Source organism: Thyridium curvatum, assembly GCF_004353045.1.
Source record: "Thyridium curvatum strain D216 chromosome Unknown NODE_8_length_716436_cov_74.480370, whole genome shotgun sequence".
Classification (NCBI taxonomy): domain Eukaryota; kingdom Fungi; phylum Ascomycota; class Sordariomycetes; order Thyridiales; family Thyridiaceae; genus Thyridium; species Thyridium curvatum.
This window is the reverse complement of record NW_022156763.1, coordinates 80,824-102,707: the sequence shown is the minus strand read 5'-3', so window position 1 is coordinate 102,707 and position 21,884 is coordinate 80,824. Positions and strand designations below refer to the sequence as shown.

At 48.2% G+C, this 21,884-nt stretch overlaps 5 protein-coding genes across 5 annotated transcripts; 1 reads left to right on the top strand and 4 right to left on the bottom strand.

The window, feature by feature from the left end:
• Window positions 1–1,951: 1,951 nt before the first annotated feature.
• On the bottom strand, window positions 1,952–7,058 carry E0L32_001982 (uncharacterized protein; the record flags this gene model as incomplete). The annotated part of the gene is made up of 6 exons (XM_031136121.1): window positions 1,952–2,556; window positions 2,609–3,250; window positions 3,305–5,056; window positions 5,128–5,146; window positions 5,678–6,525; window positions 6,590–7,058. The coding sequence occupies 6 exons, from the start codon at window positions 7,056–7,058 to the stop codon at window positions 1,952–1,954; spliced, it is 4,335 nt and encodes a 1,444-aa protein (XP_030989090.1).
• Window positions 7,059–7,760: 702 nt separating this feature from the next.
• Window positions 7,761–9,226, bottom strand: E0L32_001981 (uncharacterized protein; the record flags this gene model as incomplete). The annotated part of the gene is made up of 3 exons (XM_031136120.1): window positions 7,761–7,818; window positions 7,962–8,875; window positions 8,930–9,226. 3 exons carry the CDS (start codon window positions 9,224–9,226, stop codon window positions 7,761–7,763), a joined length of 1,269 nt encoding a protein of 422 aa, XP_030989089.1.
• An 840-nt stretch (window positions 9,227–10,066) lies between these two features.
• Window positions 10,067–12,400, bottom strand: E0L32_001980 (uncharacterized protein; the record flags this gene model as incomplete). Its single annotated transcript, XM_031136118.1, has 5 exons — window positions 10,067–10,453; window positions 10,524–10,621; window positions 10,679–11,167; window positions 11,230–12,022; window positions 12,086–12,400. The coding sequence occupies 5 exons, from the start codon at window positions 12,398–12,400 to the stop codon at window positions 10,067–10,069; spliced, it is 2,082 nt and encodes a 693-aa protein (XP_030989088.1).
• A 1,726-nt stretch (window positions 12,401–14,126) lies between these two features.
• On the top strand, window positions 14,127–15,111 carry E0L32_001979 (uncharacterized protein; the record flags this gene model as incomplete). The annotated part of the gene is made up of 2 exons (XM_031136117.1): window positions 14,127–14,412; window positions 14,657–15,111. 2 exons carry the CDS (start codon window positions 14,127–14,129, stop codon window positions 15,109–15,111), a joined length of 741 nt encoding a protein of 246 aa, XP_030989087.1.
• A 5,506-nt stretch (window positions 15,112–20,617) lies between these two features.
• E0L32_001978 (uncharacterized protein) lies at window positions 20,618–21,605 on the bottom strand (the record flags this gene model as incomplete). Its single annotated transcript, XM_031136116.1, has 2 exons — window positions 20,618–21,276; window positions 21,329–21,605. The coding sequence occupies 2 exons, from the start codon at window positions 21,603–21,605 to the stop codon at window positions 20,618–20,620; spliced, it is 936 nt and encodes a 311-aa protein (XP_030989086.1).
• Window positions 21,606–21,884: the final 279 nt, after the last annotated feature.

Sequence of the window (21,884 nt, the reverse complement as noted above, 5' to 3'; positions counted from 1 at the left end):
CGAGCAGGTGCACTGATAGAGTTTCTTATCTGGATGGTTGTCCGGCAAACAGAAGGGCTCGGCGTCCGTCCCGGATGTTGTGGCAGGTGGAGCTGGAAGTGTCGTCGAAGGATGAGACGTACTCGCTGTCGATGTTGGCCCATTGTGGCTCGTTGTTGCAGGTGAAGCTGGTGATGGTGTCGTTGCCGGAAGGGTAGTTCTAACTTGTGTGGATGTTGATACTTGCGTGCTGGTACTTGTAGCTGTGGTTGGGCTGCTGCTTGTTCTATTTGATCCAGGGGCGGACTTGGCAGGGCACACGTCGCGTCGCTGGTTTGAGCCTCCTATTTGAGAACCTAGAAATATCTGGCCCGGAAGTGGTTTCCATGCCTTCTCGCTGCTGGAGCCGTCCCCATTTGACATCGTCTTCCCCTCGAACCACACCCGATACCTGGCCTGGCCTTGGCAATCCGGAGCTGGCTGATATTGCACAAGCAGCTTTCCATTCGAGACCTTGTAGTCAGGATCACCTCTTGGGTACGCTGGAGGGGGAACGTAAGGAGAGTATTTGACCTGGCGGACTGGGATACCATAAGTCGACCCGAATATCTTCCTCAACTCGCCGCCCTTATACCTCTGTCAAGAGTCCTAGCCACAAGCCATATCTCACCAACTTCTCTTCGAGCCGATTCTGCACTAATCCCAGCGAATTTATTCTAATTTAAGCAACCGCCCTCACAGGGTGGGTTGTGTCGATTTGAACAGGCAAAAGCAACTCGGGAACGGCAGGGCTCCAGCGGCAGTGCACATGTATTGGGCAAATTGGCCAAACTCACAGCAGAAATACACCCCCAACTGTGAATCCTGCATGTCTGTTGGGTTTCGACTCGACGCCCTGTTGGAGATGGGCGGAACAGTCCATTGGCGGAGGAGGAACCAACAGCGCGCGCGCGGGATTCAGCCCGCCCCCAATGCCACCGCCATCGAAGGGACACGGATCCTTCGGGGAGAGCCACTGCCCTGAAGGCTCTAGAGCTATAGGGGGCTACTGCCCTGATACCGCTACTGGGCGGCTGGTGGATCTATTTGTAGAGAGTCTCGAGAGTCTCTCGAGTGGTGGGGAGAGGTATCACGCTATCAGGGGAGGGCCAAACGGGGGTTGCGGCCGAATAGCCTCCCGGCTGACCTGGGGCGGTCGGGGCAAGGGGGCCATTTGTAGGCCGTAGCCCGCAGGATACCTAGGTAGGCCTACCTTAGTCATCTCCACTACAACACAACCTGGAACCAAGAAATCCCTCCAGCTACCACTGCTCCTTCGTCGGAATGGATATGGGCATGTTCATTGATGGGCTCAACTGTTAACACAAGTACTTCGCTAACCGTCGAATGCATCGTTTTGACTAGTCAAATAGTACCCGAGCAAGGATATACATTGCTGGAATCGAGGTGCGAGTTGGTCTCTCTCTCGGAGGAACTTTCGCCAACCATTCTGACCACAGCTTGTTTTTAGTATTGGCCAGTTCTTCTGTCAGTGCAGTCAGTGCCTCCTCCCCTCAGGTCATCCAGTTCTCCGCGCGCTCATCTCGTTCAGCGTTCGCTGTTGCTTCCATCTGGCCGTCGCTGCGGTGCCGGTGCAATATCCCAATCGACTCTACTCATGTGCGGGCTTGTCAGCGTCACGCAAGGTCAAGCGCAGGGCTTGCATGCCACTGTCATAAACTGCTGACCAAAGACACCTCGCCATACAACCCGGAAGGCCGCGGCTTCTGTCTCTCGTTCGTTTATCGCTGTTTCACCATGGCATGTTCATCGCTGGATGGGCAGACAAGCAAGCGCAAGCTCCCAGAGTTGCTAGAGGCGCCTGACGACCTCGAACCACACGATGAACAGTCCGCGGGTTCTCTCGAGGCGCAACGCACCTTACGCACCAACCAAACACTGAAAGAGAACCAGCAACGCCACATCGCCGATATCAATCGGCACGATGTAACGAGATGTCAAAAATGATCAAATCTCTCCCGCCCAGGACGCGTTTCTCCCATGTCTTGAGAACTGCGGGGTTGCTGTGCAGAAAAGTCTCAATCTCCCGGCACAGTATTGCCCATTCCTGCTCGTCACGGTTGTCTTGAGGCCATAGTCGTTCTGCCTCCCGAACGTGATATGGCCAATGTGTAAGCTCGTATCGCAGGTTCGGTTTTATAGTGTCGTTGCTAGAATTGACGGTCTTGAGGTAGGGGTTCAGACGAGCAGACCACGCAGACCTAGCGACAGAGGCAGCGAAAGAGGTAGCGACAGAGGTCACTGATTCCCAGTCGTCATTATCTTTATCACCAACCTGAGCATGCTCTGGTGAGTGATCGTCCTCGCTATTAGTCGGTGGCTGGTTTTCAACTGAGGGCGCGCCATTTGTCCCTTGTTCATTTGTAGGCCTCGAATCTTGTGGGAGGTCCTCACTTGATTTACCGGGTAGGGGGGCGGACTGCTGCAGATCATCAGGGCCCTCATCCTCCGCGGGCTCTTCAGCTTTCTCAACCGCATTTGCTTGGTCGGCCACGAACTGTCCATGAGCCTCCAATACTTTTGTCCTTAAAAATGCCCTTTGAAAGGAGGGGCAGTTGAGCTTTCTCACGCAGTAAATTGCCAAGGATAAGTGCCCCTGCTTTGGGCTTGCCTCGGTAGCAGACAAAGCACCAATGCGTTCTCGACATCTCGGGCATAGCGCCTGGGCATAGCGCCTCCCCAAGCTGGTGATACTTCGACTCATTAAGAACAAAGTCTCGGACTGAGGTGTGTTGAATGGATATGTGGTTTTCTTGGTCGAACTTTAGAAAGTTTCGACCCGCAACTTTGAGAATGTTGATCGAGTCCCTGCCTAGCTGAGCTGTATCATCAGAAGCTTGACTGTTGACGTCAACTTCCACCATGCTTTCAAGATCTTCAACAAGCTGAGTAGATGCTCTAGCGGTGACGTTAATCGAAGCAGCGATGGACTCACTGTCACCACCACCCTCTTCCTCCTCCTCATCCGTGTCCAAATCGAAGTCATACTTTTGTTCAAGTTCGTCGGCAACTGTCTCAGTGGATATGAGTCCTTCGCCACATACAACCCATCTAAGCGCGACTAGGAGCATGTGGCGAAGATCGGAATCGAGGCTGTCTAATTCCTGCCTGTATAGCCCAGCCATGCCGTCGGGAAACTGCTGCATGAGCTTCTGGAAACTCGTCATTACAGCCTTGGGTTGTCTGAGGCTCTCCACTGCAAGACCCGCATCTGTCATTGCGCATTAAGACCCATGTAAGACTATCTTGGAGCTGATTGACTTACAACGGAACATGCCATCGGCCTTCGTCGCAATAATCGAGCCGGCTATAGTCTTTTCAGACTTGCTGAAGCGCTTGATCCGCTTCAGCGAACTCAATATGTACGACTCGACGTCTTTAGCTGTGGCATCCTTGGTAAGAGTAACAGATGGGCACCTGTCCAGTTTCTCTCTTATCCTATCCTCCGGTCGGCTCGAAATCAGGATCCGAATGTCAGCGCCTGGTGCGACTGTCTGTTCAAACGCACCAAGAAGGCCTTCATTCCAGTCATTGCACTCGTCCAGCGCGTCTAACAATATGTACACTGGCCGTTCTAATACGCGAGCCAACGCGATAAGAAGTGGTTGCATAGAGTCCCCGATCTGAAAGTCTTTGACCTCTTTAGTGCGAGCCTGCTTTGCTGCCTCGACACATCTTTGCATGCGAGCTTTAAATGATTTTTCGGGCTCTTTGCTGTCCTGGGGCGGTTCTTTGCTGACATTGAGCAACTGCATAAGGAGATGTAGCATGATCCTGTGGCCCTTCTGCGTTGAGTCGTTTCCAGTCTTGCAAAAGAAGTAGAGGAAAATAGGTCTCTCGCTTCCGTCGGGGGTTCCTTGACTTTGAATCCAATCAACAATTGAGGACATGAGCACCGATTTACCGAAGCCCGCATCGCCCATGATCCATAGAAGATGATGAGGATTTCTCTCAGCGGGCGGCCAGTAGAACTGCTTGAATTTCTCGTCCTCTTGAATCCATTTGCAGGTGCCGGGATGTCGTCTCTCAAGGTTGTCCTGGAGCAACTTCTGTGGTAGCTCGAGTTCAGCCGAGGTCCCCATTTTGAGCCATCGCATTAGCTCATCCAGCTCTCTCTCGAGCTCCATCCTCACTTGTGCCTCCTTCTGCTGGCTCTGCTCGTTCTGGATGGCTCTGACTGCAGGAAAGAACTCCTCTTTTGTGGCCTGGAGAAAATCAAGGGCGGCTGTGGAATCTTGCTGTGCCTCCACCAAGATCTCCATCGCCGCTTCGCGAAAGGAGATATCTGCAATCTTGTGCAGCTCGTCGACTTTAGTCTTGGTGTCACGAAGGATATCGCGCAGCTCTTCCGAGCCGCCGAACATAACAGAGAGCGTTCGTCCTGCCCCCGCTGTTAGCCAGGTGTCCATATTCTCATTTCGGGTCTGTGGCTTACTGAAGCTAGAATGATCCAGTACCAGCTTCCTCGTTTCATAGGCAAACTTCAAAACAAGCGATAAGAGCACGGGAATCTTGTCGAGAATCTTGTCCGCCAATAGCTGCACCTCCTCCATACCGATGGGGAGCTTCTGCAGCTGGCGCTTCGCGTAAATCTCGCACACAAAGATGACGTTGGACATGGTGTCGACCGAGTCGACGAGCGAGCGGCAGGCCTCGAAGTCCTTGAGGAGGCCGGCAAAGATCATGCGAAAGGCCGACCACGCGTACGACGCCGTCTCGGGCGAGTAGCGCATCGCCTCGTCGCCGATCTTGACAAGGTACTCTAGGCGCTGCAGCACGCGGCCCAACTTAAACTCGATGAGGGTGCCAGCAAATTTCGCGCCGTAGGCGGCCGAGGCCTTCTCCTGCGCCTGCTTGAGGGACTTGATGGTGTCCTCGAGCGTCGCCTCGTCGCGAAGGGCTTCCTTGCGGGACTCGCGGGCGGAGAGAGAGGTTTCGAAGAGGACGCGCGCCTCGTGCCAGAGCTTAGAGAGAGAGAGCTTTGCTCGGCTGGGAAATGTTGCGTCGGAAGGTCCATCTTTGTGGTCATAGGTTGTAGCTGAGCATAAAAATGCCGCGACATATAGTTAGACTTGTCCGTTGCCTTACCCTCGTCGTCTTGCTCCGGCTGCGAGAGGTCAACTTATGCAAATCTCGCAACGTGCATGCGGATTTTAACTAGAGAAAGGCTTGGCGTTTAGGACGGCAGGCTTGGACACATCTCAGCGCATATGACCTAATCAACATTGACATGGGGCATCCTGTGGGCACCGAATCGAGAGTCCAGTTTGTGACTTATTCAATGCTCACATGCATTATTATAAAGCACACTTTTACTCGATTCGGGAAGGCAGTGTTTAGGGGCTGCGCACCATCGGCCCCCCACCAGCCTGGTGATGTCTGCTTAACTACGGATCGCTTCGCCTTGGAGCATTCATCTGAATCAAGGGCGTCAAATCAATCCCTGAATCACAACAGGGATGAAGGGTGAATAGAATCGGCAAGCACAAGCGCGACATGCGAATGTGTTTCTTGGTATGGGTTGCTTGGGGAAAAGCCCGGAGACCCAATCGCAATAAACGACAAGAATTAAAGCCATGAGTAGCACTTGTCGGCAATGGGAACAGTCACACTACATCAGTTAGCCACAAAGACTGACCTTATGGACCAGAAGGACTTGCCTGTAAACCGTGTTCTTCCAGAACTGGGTTGCGAAAGCAATGACACTGAACTGAAACTCGGACTCAACCCGGACACCCTGGTCACAAGTGCCACCAGGCTGCTTGACACCGCCAGTGGTAGGGTCGACCTCCTGGCTCGCCGTGAGGGTAAACTCGTTGTTGAAGCGCGGTTGGGCAGTGACACCACCACTAAGATCCAGCTTACCCCCCAGGAGCTCAAACTCGAGCTCGACAGTCAGGTCCAGGAATGGGTCGACGCTGACGGCAGCCTTCTCGGAGAGCTTCAGGCCGGCGTTGTACTTGGGCGTCCAGCCGCTGGTAGAAGTTTTCTTGGCGTCGACAAAGTCGAGGTGCACGTTGCCGTCCTCGATGGCAGCGCCGACCTCGCCGGTCACGACGACGGCGCCAGAAGCGCCGAGCGCCACTCCAATGTCAAACTCCAGCGCGGGGCCGATGTTGATGATGCCGGGGATATTGATGAGGCTATATCCGAGCTTGCCGGCCTGGTAGCTGAAGGTCTGGTTGTAGGCAGCCGATACATCCAGCTCCAGGACTAGATCCGCGGCGACTCTGGTGTCAATGTCGACGTAAAATGCGGTAAGCTTGCCCTGGAGGACCATGTACTCGACGTAACCGGACAGGGTGACGGAGGCACCAAAGTCGGCGGACTTGGCGATAGCCTTGACGTATGGTTTGTACTCGTACAGGGTCACGGGTCCGGGGAGCTTGAGGTCGCCGTTGATGGTCAGGCTCTTGTTCAGCACAACTTCACGCCTGGAGGGAACGGAGTCGATGGGAACCCCGGAGAAAGAGATGGAGGTCTTAGCTAAAGGGCGAATTAGTAGCGTGCCTCAGTACACAGAGTTCGGTCAGAGTTGGGGGAAAAGTACCCGCCGTGTTGGCAATGTCCGTCTTCTCGGCGGTGACATTGGCGATCAGACGCTGAGCATCAACAGCGACGCTCCCACCCAGGAAGAAGCCGCGCTCGAGCTCGGCATCGCAGTCACCCATGTGGTTGGTGATGAGCACGAAAGTGCCAGCGGCCCGCCACTCGGCGACAGCAGCGTCGAGACCCTCAGACGAGCTGAAAGAGATGGCAACAGACGCAGCGTCGCAGTCAACCTCCTTGACGGCGACGAGGCTCTCGAGGACCACAGTCGGGTGCGTCATGTCCAGAGTGACATTGACAAAGCTGGAATCCTGAGCGCCCCAGCCAAGAGTCACGTTCTCGGAGAGACATGGTTTGGCCGGCGTGAGAGGCACGGCTGGGACCGAGGCGGGAGCAAAGACCAGTGAGGGCGGGCCCGGGGCGATGCGGGCCGAAGCCGCCAGGGGCAGAAGTGTAAGAACGGGCTTCATCGTGATGACAGTGGTCTTGCGGTCGCTTTCTCTGCCCCGGTCTGCGGTACTGACCTCTGCTGGATGAAGAGACGGACAGGATCGGCATCCGCTGGGCTGACATCATGGGGGTTTAAGTATTCAAAGCGATCACATCGCCGCATGCCCTTGGACTATGAAAAGGAGCTTTATCGAGCGGGTCGGGTATCGCGGGCTGCCTTTACTCGGTCCACAAGTCAGACTATGGTACCGCCAAGGTAGCATCGCGGGGCGTCTCGGGGGAGAGAATTACACAGAAGTCGCATTTCCGAAGGATCGCGCCGAGAGAATGTCGCCGTCTCCATCCCGCTCCGTCTGTTCGATATCGACATGACTTCAGGGTCCTCAATGCCTGCGCCTGGGCTCCTGTATTTGCATACCAGCCGTCTGATAAGCGAGAGGGGTAGGGGCACAGATCGGGAAGTCGATCCGATCACGTTCCTGCGCTGATACTGTATGGTTCCCTTCATGAGGTTTTGGCCTTAAGGATTCTGCATCGAGCTGGGGTCTGGCTTTAAAGCATGTTTGGGAGTAGTATTTTGGGTGGAGTGCTATCCGAAAAGGTAGCTTAATCCGTGAAATTTACAGGTTTAGGTGCCATCTTGATAGGCGCGCTAGGTACGTGCCCAGATAAGTGAAGTGAACTTGCCCCTCGTGGTCGTGGACCTCGTTGATGATTGGACATCATCGTGTGTCGCGACACATGTCGCCGAGGTTGTCAGTCCTGTCACCGCTTCGCTCACTGTTATGTGTAGCAACAGTCTGCAATCTGGGATGAGATGAAAAGTACAGTAATATCCACAGAGCTTTCATCTGCCAAGACTTCAGCCAAGGCGTATGATGGGCGGCCACTGCACCATCCGGCAGTCCATCTAATCAGCCTACAACAACAACGCCATACCCTGGGCATTCTTGCTCAGACCCGCGTCCTTCAGCTGGAGGTGTTGAACCTGAGCCTTGCTCGTCACATCTACTACCGTCACCGCTGCAGGTGTCGTGCCGTTCCCAGGGCTGAGCGCGTAGACGAACTTGCCAGCCGCTTCAAGGTCGATCAGCCCCGGATCTCCGTTGGCGGCCAGGTCAATGATTGACACGATGCGTGCATCCGTCAATGACATCTCGACCAGGCGATTGAGGGCGACATCGGTGACGAACGCCGTGTTTGAAGCCGGCGAGATGGTCGACCAGCAGGTGGCTTTCTGACCCTCGATTACTCCTTTGCCTTTGGCAGTCGCAACTTCGGTCTTGGGGTCAATCGCCAGCACCACAGCGCCAAAAGATGCGTCTGTGACGAAGAGGTCGGTTGACTTGGGGATGGGCGAGGATCCGAACAGCACGACGGTGCCTTCCGGCGAGGACATGACACCCTCCCGGCTGACGGACGCCTTCGCCATGCAAGCACTCTTGCCTTGCACCGGGAACGCTCCCAAGAAGCCAGTGCTGTTCTTGCTGGGGTCGCCCTTGACTGTCACATACAATGTGTCCTGGTCATTGGAGAAGAAGACCTGCGACACCGTGTTGGTCGGTCCCACGGGTGGCGTCGTCTGCTTGAGGTCGATGGGCCGGAGATCGTCCATGGCGCCGATGCCGCAGGAGGAGAAGGAACCGCACGAGACTCCAGCCACGGCACCAGTGGACGCGACACAAACGATTTTGTGCTTCTCTGAAGCGGCAACCGTGTTGGGGAATTCGCCCTTGACGGACATGGGGTTGCCGACCATCTTGAGCTTGGTTGGGTCCGCCCTGTCGATCGCAAACATGGTGACGGTGTTCGACCCGGCATTCACGGCAAACAGGGACTGAAAGGAACATTAGCGACGATTTCCCGGGTAGTCTTTCCGAGGGCTACGTACATTGCCCGCCACGGTCAGGGCGGATTGCGATAGAAGCGCGTCCGGTCCGGCCGGCTGTTTCGTCATGCCGTCGATGGCGTTCGACCCTGCTCCTCCGGTCGGAGTGTTTGATCCGGCTGATAACATTCCGTTGCCGGCCATGGGCAGAGCGACAACACTGTTCTGCTGCTCGTTGCTGAGGATGTATATCGCCCGGCCATTGGAACGACCCGCTTCAGCTCTGGCATTTGGTCGCGCGAGTGCTGTTGGAACCAGGCCAAGAGATAGGAGGAAAGGGAAGGATCTTGTAAGATGCATTGTGCGATGAAAGTGGCCCAGTCGGTCCAATGAAAGGAGCAAAGCAGTGTGAGCGAGTGATATATCCGAATCCAAGTGAACTATGTAGCTGTCAAAATAGCATCCAGAGGAGAACTTGCTGGGAAGGAATTTGGAACCTCCCTTCTCAGGAAGAAATCTAGCTTTATACCGTCTTGTTCTCTTTTATCTACATGTTCTCTGTTATCTCACGGCGACTGCTAAGACTTTCGTTGAACATATCAATATTTCCTGTTTGGGCAATGGTGCTCAACCCTGTCTAGGGGTTCAGCTGAGCGGCTCCTCAAACGCCTAGCGAGTGTTGTGGGAATCCGTAACATGGAACTGGTCGACGCCGACCCCGCCGTTTCCACAGCGGAGGGTAATCAGAACTTCCAGAACAGGAAGTGGGTAATCAAGGAGTGGAGACAGACTCTGCGACACGACCCCGGGATCTTCGGACATGGGCATGTTAGGAGCAATTCTAAGGTCTAAGCTTTACTCATGAGGAGGGAAGGAAGAGGGTCAATGTTATTTGCGCGGAAAAGTGCTCTCACCTCGTTTACACAAGTAGTGCCCGGGCGGCTGTCAGAGCAGTTCTGTGGGTTCCAGGGATATCGATTGTCCCGAGTAACCGAGGATCCCGTGGTTGAAGGCGAACAGCCATCATTCGGTCGGTGTAGTAAAAGATTGATACTCATAGTAGCAAAATCAATTGTGCATATTCATTGTTCCCGCATTTAAGATTGATTATTTGCATTGTTACAATGCACATAGGAATACATTGAACTTACACACCACTAATTCCCTTGTTGTCTAGCTAGCCATCAAGCTAACCCCCGTTCACAGCTCCCTCTCAGCCCACGATTGAATGATACCTTCATTGCTCTCATCATACACCTTGAGCTCGACTTCCTCGCCTCTCAGGAAGGTGTTTGCCTGCGCAAACTTCCAGCGGGGCTTGGGCTTGGATGCCACGATCTTCCTCCACTCCTCGTACCTCCCCTCGACTGCAGAAAGGATCTTGTAGTACTTGGTGCAAGGCTTGACATCTGCAGTGCAACGCCAGATATGCAGGCAAGTGAGCAGTTGTCCCAAGGCTGGTTTACCGTGAGACAACAACTTGCCGCGGTCAACTCTGACGGTCAGGCTCCCAAGTGCCTCATCATGCTCGACAGTCAAGACGCCATGGCCCTCAAGAAGCAGGTGCTTCAAGATCGCGAATTGGCCCTGTGTCAGAACTCTAGTCAGCGCTAAGATAGCAAGAGGTTCGGAACTAGAGAGAATGGCTGCTACATACACTACGATGAGCCTCACCCCATGCCTGTTCGTCGATGTTGTAGAAGTCCAATGCCTGAAGTCCAGCTACACCGATGGAAATATATGTGTTGTAAATAACTGTGTTTCGTCAGCATGTTCGAGATTGCCTCAACAGTCCAGTCATGGTATACGAACTTTCGTCGGCTGTTATCGGTGTCGTGTCATCGTGTCCAAAGAGAGAAAGGAGCTCTTTGTTGTCGATGAGGTACATCGCCATGGCTTCAGCTCGGCATTCCTCTACCGCACCAGCAATCTCCCCAAATAAACGGTCCCAGGTTAGACCAGTGAGGTACCAGGTTCTCACTGGCTTGCCGGTAAGAGGATTGAGGGGAGGATTGGCCATGTCGAAGTTATAAACCCACGGATGCGTCTCACTCAGGAGTTTGCCAGTCCCGTGGCCGAACAGTTCATGAACTGCGGTTGTGATGTTTTTGACGCTGGGCATGCAATCCTTGTAGCGCCCTACCTCTTGTGGGTGGACATAATGGCAAGGGCTGGCTCTGTCGTTCTCAGCAGCAACTCGATTCGCCACTATGACATTCTTTGAGCCGCATGTCTCCCTGATGTCGTTGTATTTCGGTAGATTGATCCCATTCCAGACGATGCTTGAACATGATGCAAGTGCTAAAGGGAATGGTTAGAACATACAAATGCGGTGAAACACTATATAGAAGTCCAGCACTGACCATGCACGCTTGAAAAGTCTGGCGCTTCAAAAACTTCCTTCTCGAAAGGCCCTTTGCCATTGTTCACGCCGGGTACGGCCCAAGGTAGTAACCGGATGAAGGTGTCCGACATCTCGACGAGCTGCCTCAGACTGGAGCTCTCATTCGGGTCGGAGATGCAGACGATCCCCTCCCACTCACCTCTGACGCCGTACGGGTCTCTGTATGGCTCGACGAATCCGAACACTGATTCGATGGCAGGAGACTTGTCCGTGACCCACACCCTCTGGGCATCGCGAAATGCGTCTAGGCTTCCCGTCAGGAAGCTAGCGATGTAGTGGTCGATGACTTGTCGTTGTTTCTCGTTGCCGGCATACTCCTTTGCCCTCCCCAAAGATTGGCAAATATTTGCCATCGCTTCACGATGGTCCTCGCCGCAAACGCGGATAACCATGCCGAGCTCGTCCACATCGTCCAACAGGTCGAGGTATCCTGCAACAGCGGAAGCCTGCAAGACGTCAAAAACAGTCTGTCCCTGGTCTCCCTGCTTCTTGAGGATTCGAGTGTTCTCCGGCTTGATGGCACGTGCTTCCATGGCTTCGGAGACTAAGTCCAGCTCGTCTGGTGTGATTCGATCTCCCAGGTAGTAATTGGCCTGGGCGGTGTCGCTGGGATATCCGATGCTGGAAGGGGAGGTTGATAGCATAGGGTCAATAACACCCTTGAGCAGAGAGAGGGCTTCGGGCGAGCATGTGGCCAGCCTCTCGAGTGCATGTCGAGAGAGGTTCGTGATGATCTTCCTTCCCCCGTCGGCCTAAAGGAACTTCAATGAGTAGCTGTTCTCTTCAGAAATTCAGGTTCAATGAAAATAACATACAAAATAGTTGCCGATATTGCTCAGGAACAATGCAGCGTAGTCGAGAAATGCCGACAACTCTACTTCGGTGACTTTGCCTTCCTCCACAAAGTGATTCCAATCACCGCCACATGATTTGTGCAGTTCCATGATGAGATCGAAGATGGAGTTGGACTCTGGAGAGGTCTGGCTCATGATCACCCTGGCCCCGTGCCAGGCCGCCTTGGACAGATGATGTGCATAGAGCTGCTCACGCTCTGACAAGCGGTTGAAGACATCTTTGATGGCTAGCTGGTGCGTGAGAGCACCTTGGGGCTGGACGCACTTGCTGGCCATGTTCAAAAGTCCTGTTGAGGTCGATGCGAGAAGTGGATGGATGAGATGATATTGAAATATGAGGCCGAGATGCTGAACATTTCAGAACCCCCAAGGCAGAGCCGCAGAGATGGCGAGACATTCAAGTGCTCGATCAAGTTAAAGGCCACGTACAACATTTCATGAAAAGGCAACAGGCGTCGCTTCCCCAGGAAAGTACATGGCAAAGCATCAGATGGCAAAGAGCATCCTCCAGTTAGGTGATTTAGCAACAGTGCTGTGGCACAACTTCGTTCCGGCTTGGGAAGGACCCTACAATCAGGTAGTTACTTGCAGCCAAGGTAGCTGCAATCCGCTCAGGCTCTCAGCGCCGTCACCACCTCGCCTCACCCCACCCGCCATCAACAACTTCATTCCAGGCTGGGATGTGGTTGCATTCCGAAAGCTGTCCATGCGAGCGTGGGCTGTTCAATGACCGTTTTCCGGCACCCCAAGCTGCTGCCTCGTCGCTCGGTCGCCTCGGCACCTCAAGGCTGTCTTCACATGTCACTTTTTCTTCCCAGTGACAGCACCCAAGACGCCAGGATGGACACCAAGGAACTGTGAGTTACTGAGCCCACCCTCAGTCGGCCGTTCTTTCACGGTCTTGATAGCAAGAGGGCTAAGCCAGGACAAAGTGGAGAATTCTGTTCCAGGCATTGGCAGGCAACGACGGAGAAGTGCAAGAACTTGTTGGAGGCCAACGATCTAAAAGTGATCGAAGAGCTGGACTCTTGGGAAATTTTGCGAACGTCATTCATGGATCAAGCGAATCCTCGCGTCGCTGTGGCTGAACCTGCCTTAAGCCACCTTTGCACGTTCGTCGCCGTCTTTGAGTCGAAGCTGGGTCCCAGCCTGAGCTCAGAGTTCTTCTGGCGCTCGCTGGGAATCTTGATGTGAAACCTGTAGGCTAATGATCTATCGTTCCATGCTAAGACTCAACCCCAACTCTGGCATCCCAGGAATCCAATGCAAATGCGCAAGCAACTCGAATAATTTAACGAGAACTCAAGAGCATTGGTTACACAGCCGACTCGTTCAATACTTTTATGACCGTAGCCCAATCCTTTTCTGACCAACTGAGGGAGTTCTGTTTTTAGATGCAACTGCTTACGGATGCTGAACCTTACCTGAAAACGGTAGGCTATGTAGATGCGACCGAATTACAGCTCGATCTCGACCAGAAAGCCGATAATCTCCTGATCATCTTGTATGGCTTTCAAGCGCTGGAATTCGACTTCTTCGAAACGTGCTTCGCTGTTGGGTTGCATCTCTCAGTGCTGCGGACATTGTGGCCGCTTGCTGCGCCTCCACAGGCTGGATCGTGGGCTGCATGCAAGTGACTGTGGCCAGGCACCGACCCAGCTTTGCCAATCGCAAGAAAATTCGCCCATTAGCTCAGCTTCTGTATAGAGACGTGCACGCACGGCCATAAGTGCAGCCATCTGATCAAGTTTTGGCTCTCTGGCGTGTTCTCTTTCCGTTCATGCGAACATTGAACAGGTCGGGGCTTGTTCTCAAACTTACGATCATGGATATGAGCACCATCGCCAAATTGCCCCTCGCGGACGGCAGCTGGCTGAGCTCCCCAGGTTCATATCAGCGCTTGATCAGCCAGCTGGTTTCCTCAGATCCTCGACTCCGGCAGCGAGACCCAAAAACGGTGCGCCAAGGGTCGTCATGGCCGAACAAACATGCGAAGCTCATCATGCTGAAGCTTCAATCTGACGGAAGCTTTGACGCGCCGGCGGAATTCACGCCGCAGTCATTACAGCAGCATTTTCGGACAGCAGGGGTGTCCGGCGCTAGCAACTACAGCAGAGTCTACATCCTCGAAGGGCTTCATCCAGATTTCGTTTCCGTGCTTGGCGAGCATTTCGGCATGCATCCTTCCTTCTTCGTCGACCACGAGCGGGTGGTCGTCAATGCCGACGTCGCAGCAAAAGAAGCCGACACCCTGGTTCTGCCATCCTTGCTCAAATCAAGACAGCACTGTACGATGAAGTATTTCCAGCTGTTTGTCTTGCCACACAACGTGCGGGGCTGCTTCAAGATGTGCTGCCAAATGACGGGACGGCATATTGGGATCACCAGGGTCAAAGGCACGTTTTCCAGCGTCGGCATTCTCCGTCGGAAATGCTCCTTTTGGACGCGGCAAGCACAGCCTGGGCAGTCCTGGGAATGTAAGCACTTTTGCAGCTCCTTCGAAGCGGAAGCAATGCAACTAACGTTGAGAAGGCCTCATCATTACGGATCCACCGTTGCAAGTGGTGCGGCTCGCTCCGGATGAAAAGACAAACACAGTGGTGCCGATCGCGCTCACGCATTTCCAGGGCGGCTATCTCGACTTCATGCCGCACGAGATGCAAATGAGAACCCAGTCAGGGCCACCTCGCACATCAATGCTCGATGACATATGCTTCTACATCCGGACTTACGCCAACCTCATCAATACAGGCACCCCTGAGGGTATCTTGCTGTTTGCGAAGAAAATTGTAGCGTCGCACTACCTGCAGCATGCCCAATTCATGCGGTCGATCATCTCCACAACCCAGTTCCACATGTCCCGCAAGGCTGCTATCCGCTTGGAGCAGTTCAGCGGAGAGTTTGTAGAGGCTCAGTGGAGCGACGGGCAAGCCCTGGAGAGGCGCATGTGCGAGTACTGTGAAGACCTGGAGGGTATCATGCTGTAATGCAGAGTGCCGTTTGACCCACTGCATCTAGACTACATCAAGTCCTGGCAGGACATTATGATAGATTTCCAGTTCCTCTACAGGTGACTATACGACCTAAGGCATCATATTAAATCGCTCAACTTAGTAACAATAGGGCTGGCTGGTATAGCAGGCAATTAATAATCCTAATAGAAGTAGGCATTATTACTAAGGGAGGTGAAGAATATAAAGATATTAATCCTCTTAAGGCTAATATTTATTCTAATAGCTCTAATCTCCTCTATCTTTAGCATATCATAGCCATATAGGCTAGGTAATAACTAATTTTAGGTTTACTTTATCATCTTATATCCTCTTATTCTACTTATACTAGAGATATTTTATCTAATAAACATTAAGTTTAAACTTAGATTTTTTAATAAGGTCAGCTTAGAAAAGTAGAAGTACCTTTATTTACACTTAGAAATCTTATATTCAATTTTATAGCTATACAATCTAGCTTAGTTATACACCTTCTAAGTATTTAAAGAATATAAACCAGAAGACTATAGATCCTCTAAAAGTATAAATTATATCTATAAGAATAGCAAACTATTATAGATCATTTAAGCTTAGATAAAAGAGACTGTCTAATCATCTACTGCTAGCAGGAAAATAACAGCATATTTAGATTTACCTGCCTTATTAATTATATGTTATTCAAGCTATTTATTACTTAATTTCAGCAGTTCCTTTTATGCTTAACTAAACTAGAACTATAGGTCAGTCAATTATCTCTATAAATAGTATAAGATAATTAATAGATTATCTCTCTTTTACTTTAGATCTCTAACTTCTATGCTTCTAATAACTATTTAGCTAACTATGCCTAGTACCACCTAAAACAAGCAAACTATACTAGTAATAGAGTTAATAATAATAGATAGAGGATAGTTTAAAGGGAATAATCCTACTGCTTTACTTTCTTTAATATAGAGGCCTGATCATATTTACTGCTCTATCTTACCTATAAGCCAATGCTATCTCTTAGTTATAGAATCCCTACTATCTATAATTAAGAACTAGTTATAATACTAAAGCTTTACTTTTTAAATACATACTACATCACCCTCTTAAGTGCCAGCATCTATTTCTATTTCTTCTTCTTTCTAAAAGCTTTTAGATTAGAGCTAAAGCTTAGAGAAATCTAATTATAATATCATTCTAATATCCTCTTATAATATAAGTATCCTATTATTATATATCTTTCTCTAAACCTATTATCTATTTTATTGCTGAGGTATAGAAGCAATATTATCAGCCATCCTAGTTCTTTAGCCTGTCTATTAAGCCCTAGTCATCATTATTACTAAAGTATAAATAGCTGGTAACTATAGCTAAGATAGCTAAGGCGGCTAAGACAGCCAAGGCAATCAAGACGGCTGAGGAGTACATAGAGGCAGTTATAGTCACAGCAGTCACAACAGACCGGGTCCAGCTCAGGGTAGTTACAGCAGCAGACATAGCAGAGACAGTAGACAAGAACCAGGACAAGGCGGTCGCAGTCCAGCTCAAGGCAGTCATAGTAGACACAGCAGATAAGGACCAAGACAAGACAGTCCTCAATTCAACAGCAGAGGCTCAGCCTTCTTCAGCAGATTTAATCAGCCTAGTCATAATAGCAGTCAGCCCTAAAGCAGTAGATTCTAAGATGGTAGATTTTAAGATGGCTAGTAGGGTGATGATAGTTAGTGCCTAGAATCTAAGCTATATAAGTAAGAATGCCCAACCTCTAATAGAACATTACTCTTACTAATATAATCAGCTAGGCCACTAGAAGGCAAACCAGCACTCAACCTTTATATATAGAAGGCTAAGGATAGTATCTTTACTAAGGATAATTCTTAGGGAATAGGCAAGTTAATATTAACAGCCAGCCATCCTAAGAGATCTAGATATAGCATACTTAATAATAAGATTACCCTTTTTACCAACTATATCAAACTTATTAAGCCTCCTAAGTCTCTTACCCTCTACTGCTATAATATCTCTTATATACCTAAGGTTAAAGATAAGAAGTAGGCTTAGGTTATCAGACTTCTCCTAGAGTTAGATTAACTGGCTGATTTCATAAGTTAAATTATATTAGATTTTAGCAGTATCCTTCTATTATATGTCAAGCTAGTAAAGGATAACTAGACTATTTAGATGATATACTATACTAAGGCAGAAGATACCTCTCTTAATAATACTACTATATATAATATCACTCTTTAGTTTATTAATACCCTAAGAATATTACTACTATTAGATTATCTAAACTCTACTACCTCTCTAGTTCTATATACTAATAAGAATTAGATGCTATAAGCTCTTAATATCTTCTTAAAGTATTATATCTAGTGCTCTAGAGGTCTTATTACTATCAGCTTAAGTAAGATCTTCTCTATTAATCTAGGTAGTAGAGAGGTAAATCTAAGGGCCAGTCTTATTATTATCTATAGATTCTTCTCTAGTGTCTATATAGCTACTATATAACTACTAGTCAATATCAATATAAGCTATAGAGCTTTCTATAAGGCTAGAGACTTAAAGACTCTTATTAGCAACTACTATAAGAAGTATAACAGTCTGATAAGCCTTAATAAATTTCTTAAGAGGCTGCATCTAACTACAACCTATCTGCCTAAATATATAAATAAATAAGATAAGGTGATCCTGCTATAGCTAAAGACTATATTCAGCCTGATAACCTCTAATAATAGTTATAGAAATAAATATCCTCTAAGAGTTTAGAGACCTTATAGTCTGAAAGATATTAAGTTCTAGAAGGGTTCTAAGACCTCTAACCCGACAACAGTAACTAGTGGTGGAAAGAAGAAGAACAAGCAGCTAAAGACTGCTGCCCTATCATCTAGGCAGGATGAATATATCAGTGTTTATAAATATTTTTATAATAAGAAGTCTAGAAACATTACTTATATCAGGAACAGAACTAACTAGTATTATAGGCTATAGTATAGTAATAGATCTAGACTTACCTATTATTAATATTAGCACCTAAAAGTATCCCTTATATCTCCCTCTTAAGATTTACCAAGTCATTCTAGGCTAGCCAGTAGTAGTAAAGCTAGATCCTAAATAGATGTAAAATATAATTAAATTTACTATTTATCATCTATATCTAAATACATCCTCTATTACTAGTAATAGACTTAAGGCTATAGGGCTTATAAGTAAAAATGATCTCCTAGGTTAATTTATATTCTCTCCTACAACCAGTCTGATCATAATACTAGGATGTGTTCTATTTATATCTATATTAAAATACCTATAGAGGAAGAAGAAGAAGGTATTAGTACTAAGATATAGTTCTTAGAATCTAACTAATATCAACTTTATAGAGGCTAAGCAGCTTAATAAATGGTCCTCCCTACTAATTAAGCTAAAATCGCCCTACTTAAACAATCTAGTAAGAAGTTAATATTCTAAGTTTCTTAGTAATTTCTACTAGATAATAGAAGTAAGTAGCATAAACCTACCTAAAGTATTAGAGTGTTAAGAGAGATTATTTAATAATATAGGTGACCCTAAGTTAGACCTATTTTTTAAAGCATAAGTCACTAAGGGATAAAAGCTCCTGCTTATAATCATACCTAATATTAACATCATATTATACAACTAGATTAAGTATCTTAGTGATATTAAGTATGGCATTCATACAGTCTATATAGTCAGCAGTAAGATTGTTAAATAGAATAAGAAGCTTGACTAATATCTTAGCAATATATCACTTAAGGTCAATCTTAAGCTTAGCAGCTAGAACCACTATATTAAATCACATAAGTTACACCTCTTATATAACCTATTTAAGAACAATAAGATTATAGTTGTTAGTATTAACATTATATATCTATTATTAAGGTCTACTAAGTCTATACCTAGTATCACTAGTATAGTTATAAGTATAGATAGGGCCCTAATATAGTGGCTAGTAGTACTTAGCATTTAGAGTAAAGCTTGTAAGAAGATAGTTTCCGACCTTACTATCATATTAAAGTTATATCTCCTTCTTTAGAGGTTATAGTATAAGGAATATTCTAATAATATCCTTATCTATTAAGATAGTGTCTTAGAAGGCTAGTATGATATTATTCTCTAAGAAGAACTGCCTCTTCTTTATAAGATATGCTAGGAATTATACCCTTATTCTAGCCCTATAAAGTTAAAGGCAGACCTTCTGTAAATCTCTATTATTATTATCAGCAAGCGCCACTACACCTACTTCTATCTAATATTAGAGCCTAGTATTAAGAAATCAGGCAACCTATATCTAGGTACTGTTATCAATCATAGTATCACTAAAGCACACAACTAAGACTTTTTCCTATAGATATATACTACTATCTAAAGCACTGCCCAGCCTGTCTACTACTATATTATCTATAATAAGATCTTTTACTTATAGTTCAGCAAAACTAGTATAAGGAAGGTCGCTAAGATTATTTAAGACGTCATATAGAATATATACTATACCTTTAGCTAGGCTACTAAGGCTATAAGTATCTACACCCTAGTATACTACACCGATATTATCTATAAGTAGGCCAGGCGCTACTTAAGCAATCAGTTTGATCTACTTAGTGACTTATCTATAGTATTAACAATAGATAATAATACCTCCTAGAACACTCTACTCAACTCTAACTAGATCTAAATTTATAAGAGGCTTAAGAATATAATATTCTATATTTAAGGCCCTTAATAGGGAGGTATTAGAGGAGGATATTTTAAAATTCTAAGATTAATATATAAAGTACACTTCCCTCTTTATTATTTAAAATATAGATTGCCTTAGTTATTATATATAATATATATAAATTCTTCCTAAAAGCTAGATTTTTAAGCTTTAGATTCATCTTATATAGTTATATATAGTAGAGATTAAGGCTGGCATATTATTCAGATATAGACAGATATAGAATTAGAAAAGAGAAGAACACTAGAATAGTAGTGTAATATTATAAAAGAAAAGCCATTTAAGCACTACCTTTTAGTACCTATACTGGCTATAGTAGCCATAAGAATCTGTAGAACATACTGTAAAGTTAGGATCAGACTACTAAATATTATCTAGAGCCGTCTTATCTTTTCACACACCTATTCTCTGCTCTACATCATCCTTACCACTAGCTATATCAGAATACCTATTATACCCCCAGAACCACATAGCCTTAGTCTCAGCCGACAGCACCTTTTTAGTCGATATCTCCTAGATATAGAATTTTAGTGTCCTATCGCCTAAGTAGAAAAGCTCCAGCTGCTAATAGCTGTTAGCAAGTATCTTATAAATATAATAGAGAAGGGCTGTAAGATAGGACAGCTTATCAGCATGTATTTCCTCCTACCACTTAATATTATCAACAATATCTTAAACTTAGATATTCTTAAACACACCCTAATTATAGAAGGCGAGGATAAACTTAGGGATCTATATCAATCAGACATAAGACAGCTCCTTACTAAGCATATCATGGTCTTTCTTCTACAGACCTCTGGTTTTAAGATCAAATATAAATGCCTGGTCCACAAGACACCCTCCCTTTCTAACCTTAAGTTCTTTTGAATTGTTCATTGTAGTCAATACCTTCAGGTCGTGGATAGCATTGCTGATCTCATCACCAGGATCCTCCAGGGTGTTCGATGATGTCGTAGGTGCAACATTCAATGCCGCTTCACTATCATCAGCGGCGATATATCCATCAGCCTCAAACCGAGTCATAATGTTCAGGCCACCAAAGCTATAGCGCATGATACGCTGGTGCGAACAGGAGCCCTTCACGTCAGATCCCCATGTTGTGTATGCCTCCGGGAATGTATGACCGTAACCGCGGACGTTGGGGATGATCTCCCTCGGCGAGTTCTCCCTGCGGATCAAGAACACCGTATTTCCAACAATCTCCAGAGACATGCGAAAGGCCTGCTCCTGCCCGCGCACAAAGCGGAGCAGATTTCCCAGTGTGCTGCTGCAGCAAACGATGTCGACTGTCGAGGGAAGCTTGGGCTCTTCAGCAAGACTGGCAAGAACGGCAGGCTCCGTCGGGTGGTCTGGGTATCGGGCGCCGTTGGGGTCGCGGAAGTACTCTTCGCTGTCCTCGTCAAGCTTGGTCGGCGTTGGCAGAGGTGTCCACTTGGGAGGTTTTCCTTCAGGAGAGTCAGCGACAGCTACTTGCGTAGGGTGTCCATAGACTTATACCAGGAATCAGAATGGTGGGTGTTGGCGTGTCAAGCCAGCTGTAAGAGGCGACCAGACGACTACCAGTGATGACGGCTTGCCCTTTGAGCATCTGGGCTTCCGTGGTCAGGTCTGGTTTGCAGAGCGACTGTGAGACTGCTCCTGCAGGATGGTCTGGCCCAGGTCGGGTCGGCTCCAGTGTCGAGGAGCGCCAAGGTTGTTGTGCGAGGCCTCCGCGGCCGCGGCCACGACCCCGACCAAGGTGGTAGTTTGGGCGTACTCTATCCCGGTATGCCATAATTGCCTAGCTTCTGGGAGGGGAAATTAGTTTTCAAAGAGGAAGTTCTGGTATGCGGAAATGCCTTGCTCAAGTATTTGGGCTGGCTCGGTTTTGTGCCAACAGAGCAATCATGCCTTGCAAGCCACTATCTTCTGCTGACTGGTCAGTACTCTGCATACTGCATATGTGGAATGCAAGCATTTGCTGGCCTCTGGGCTCCGCGGCATGATTGTCGCCCACATCCGGAGTCGATTGGACAGTCTTTGTACCACAGGGAAAAGTTGGTCGGCCTCCAGC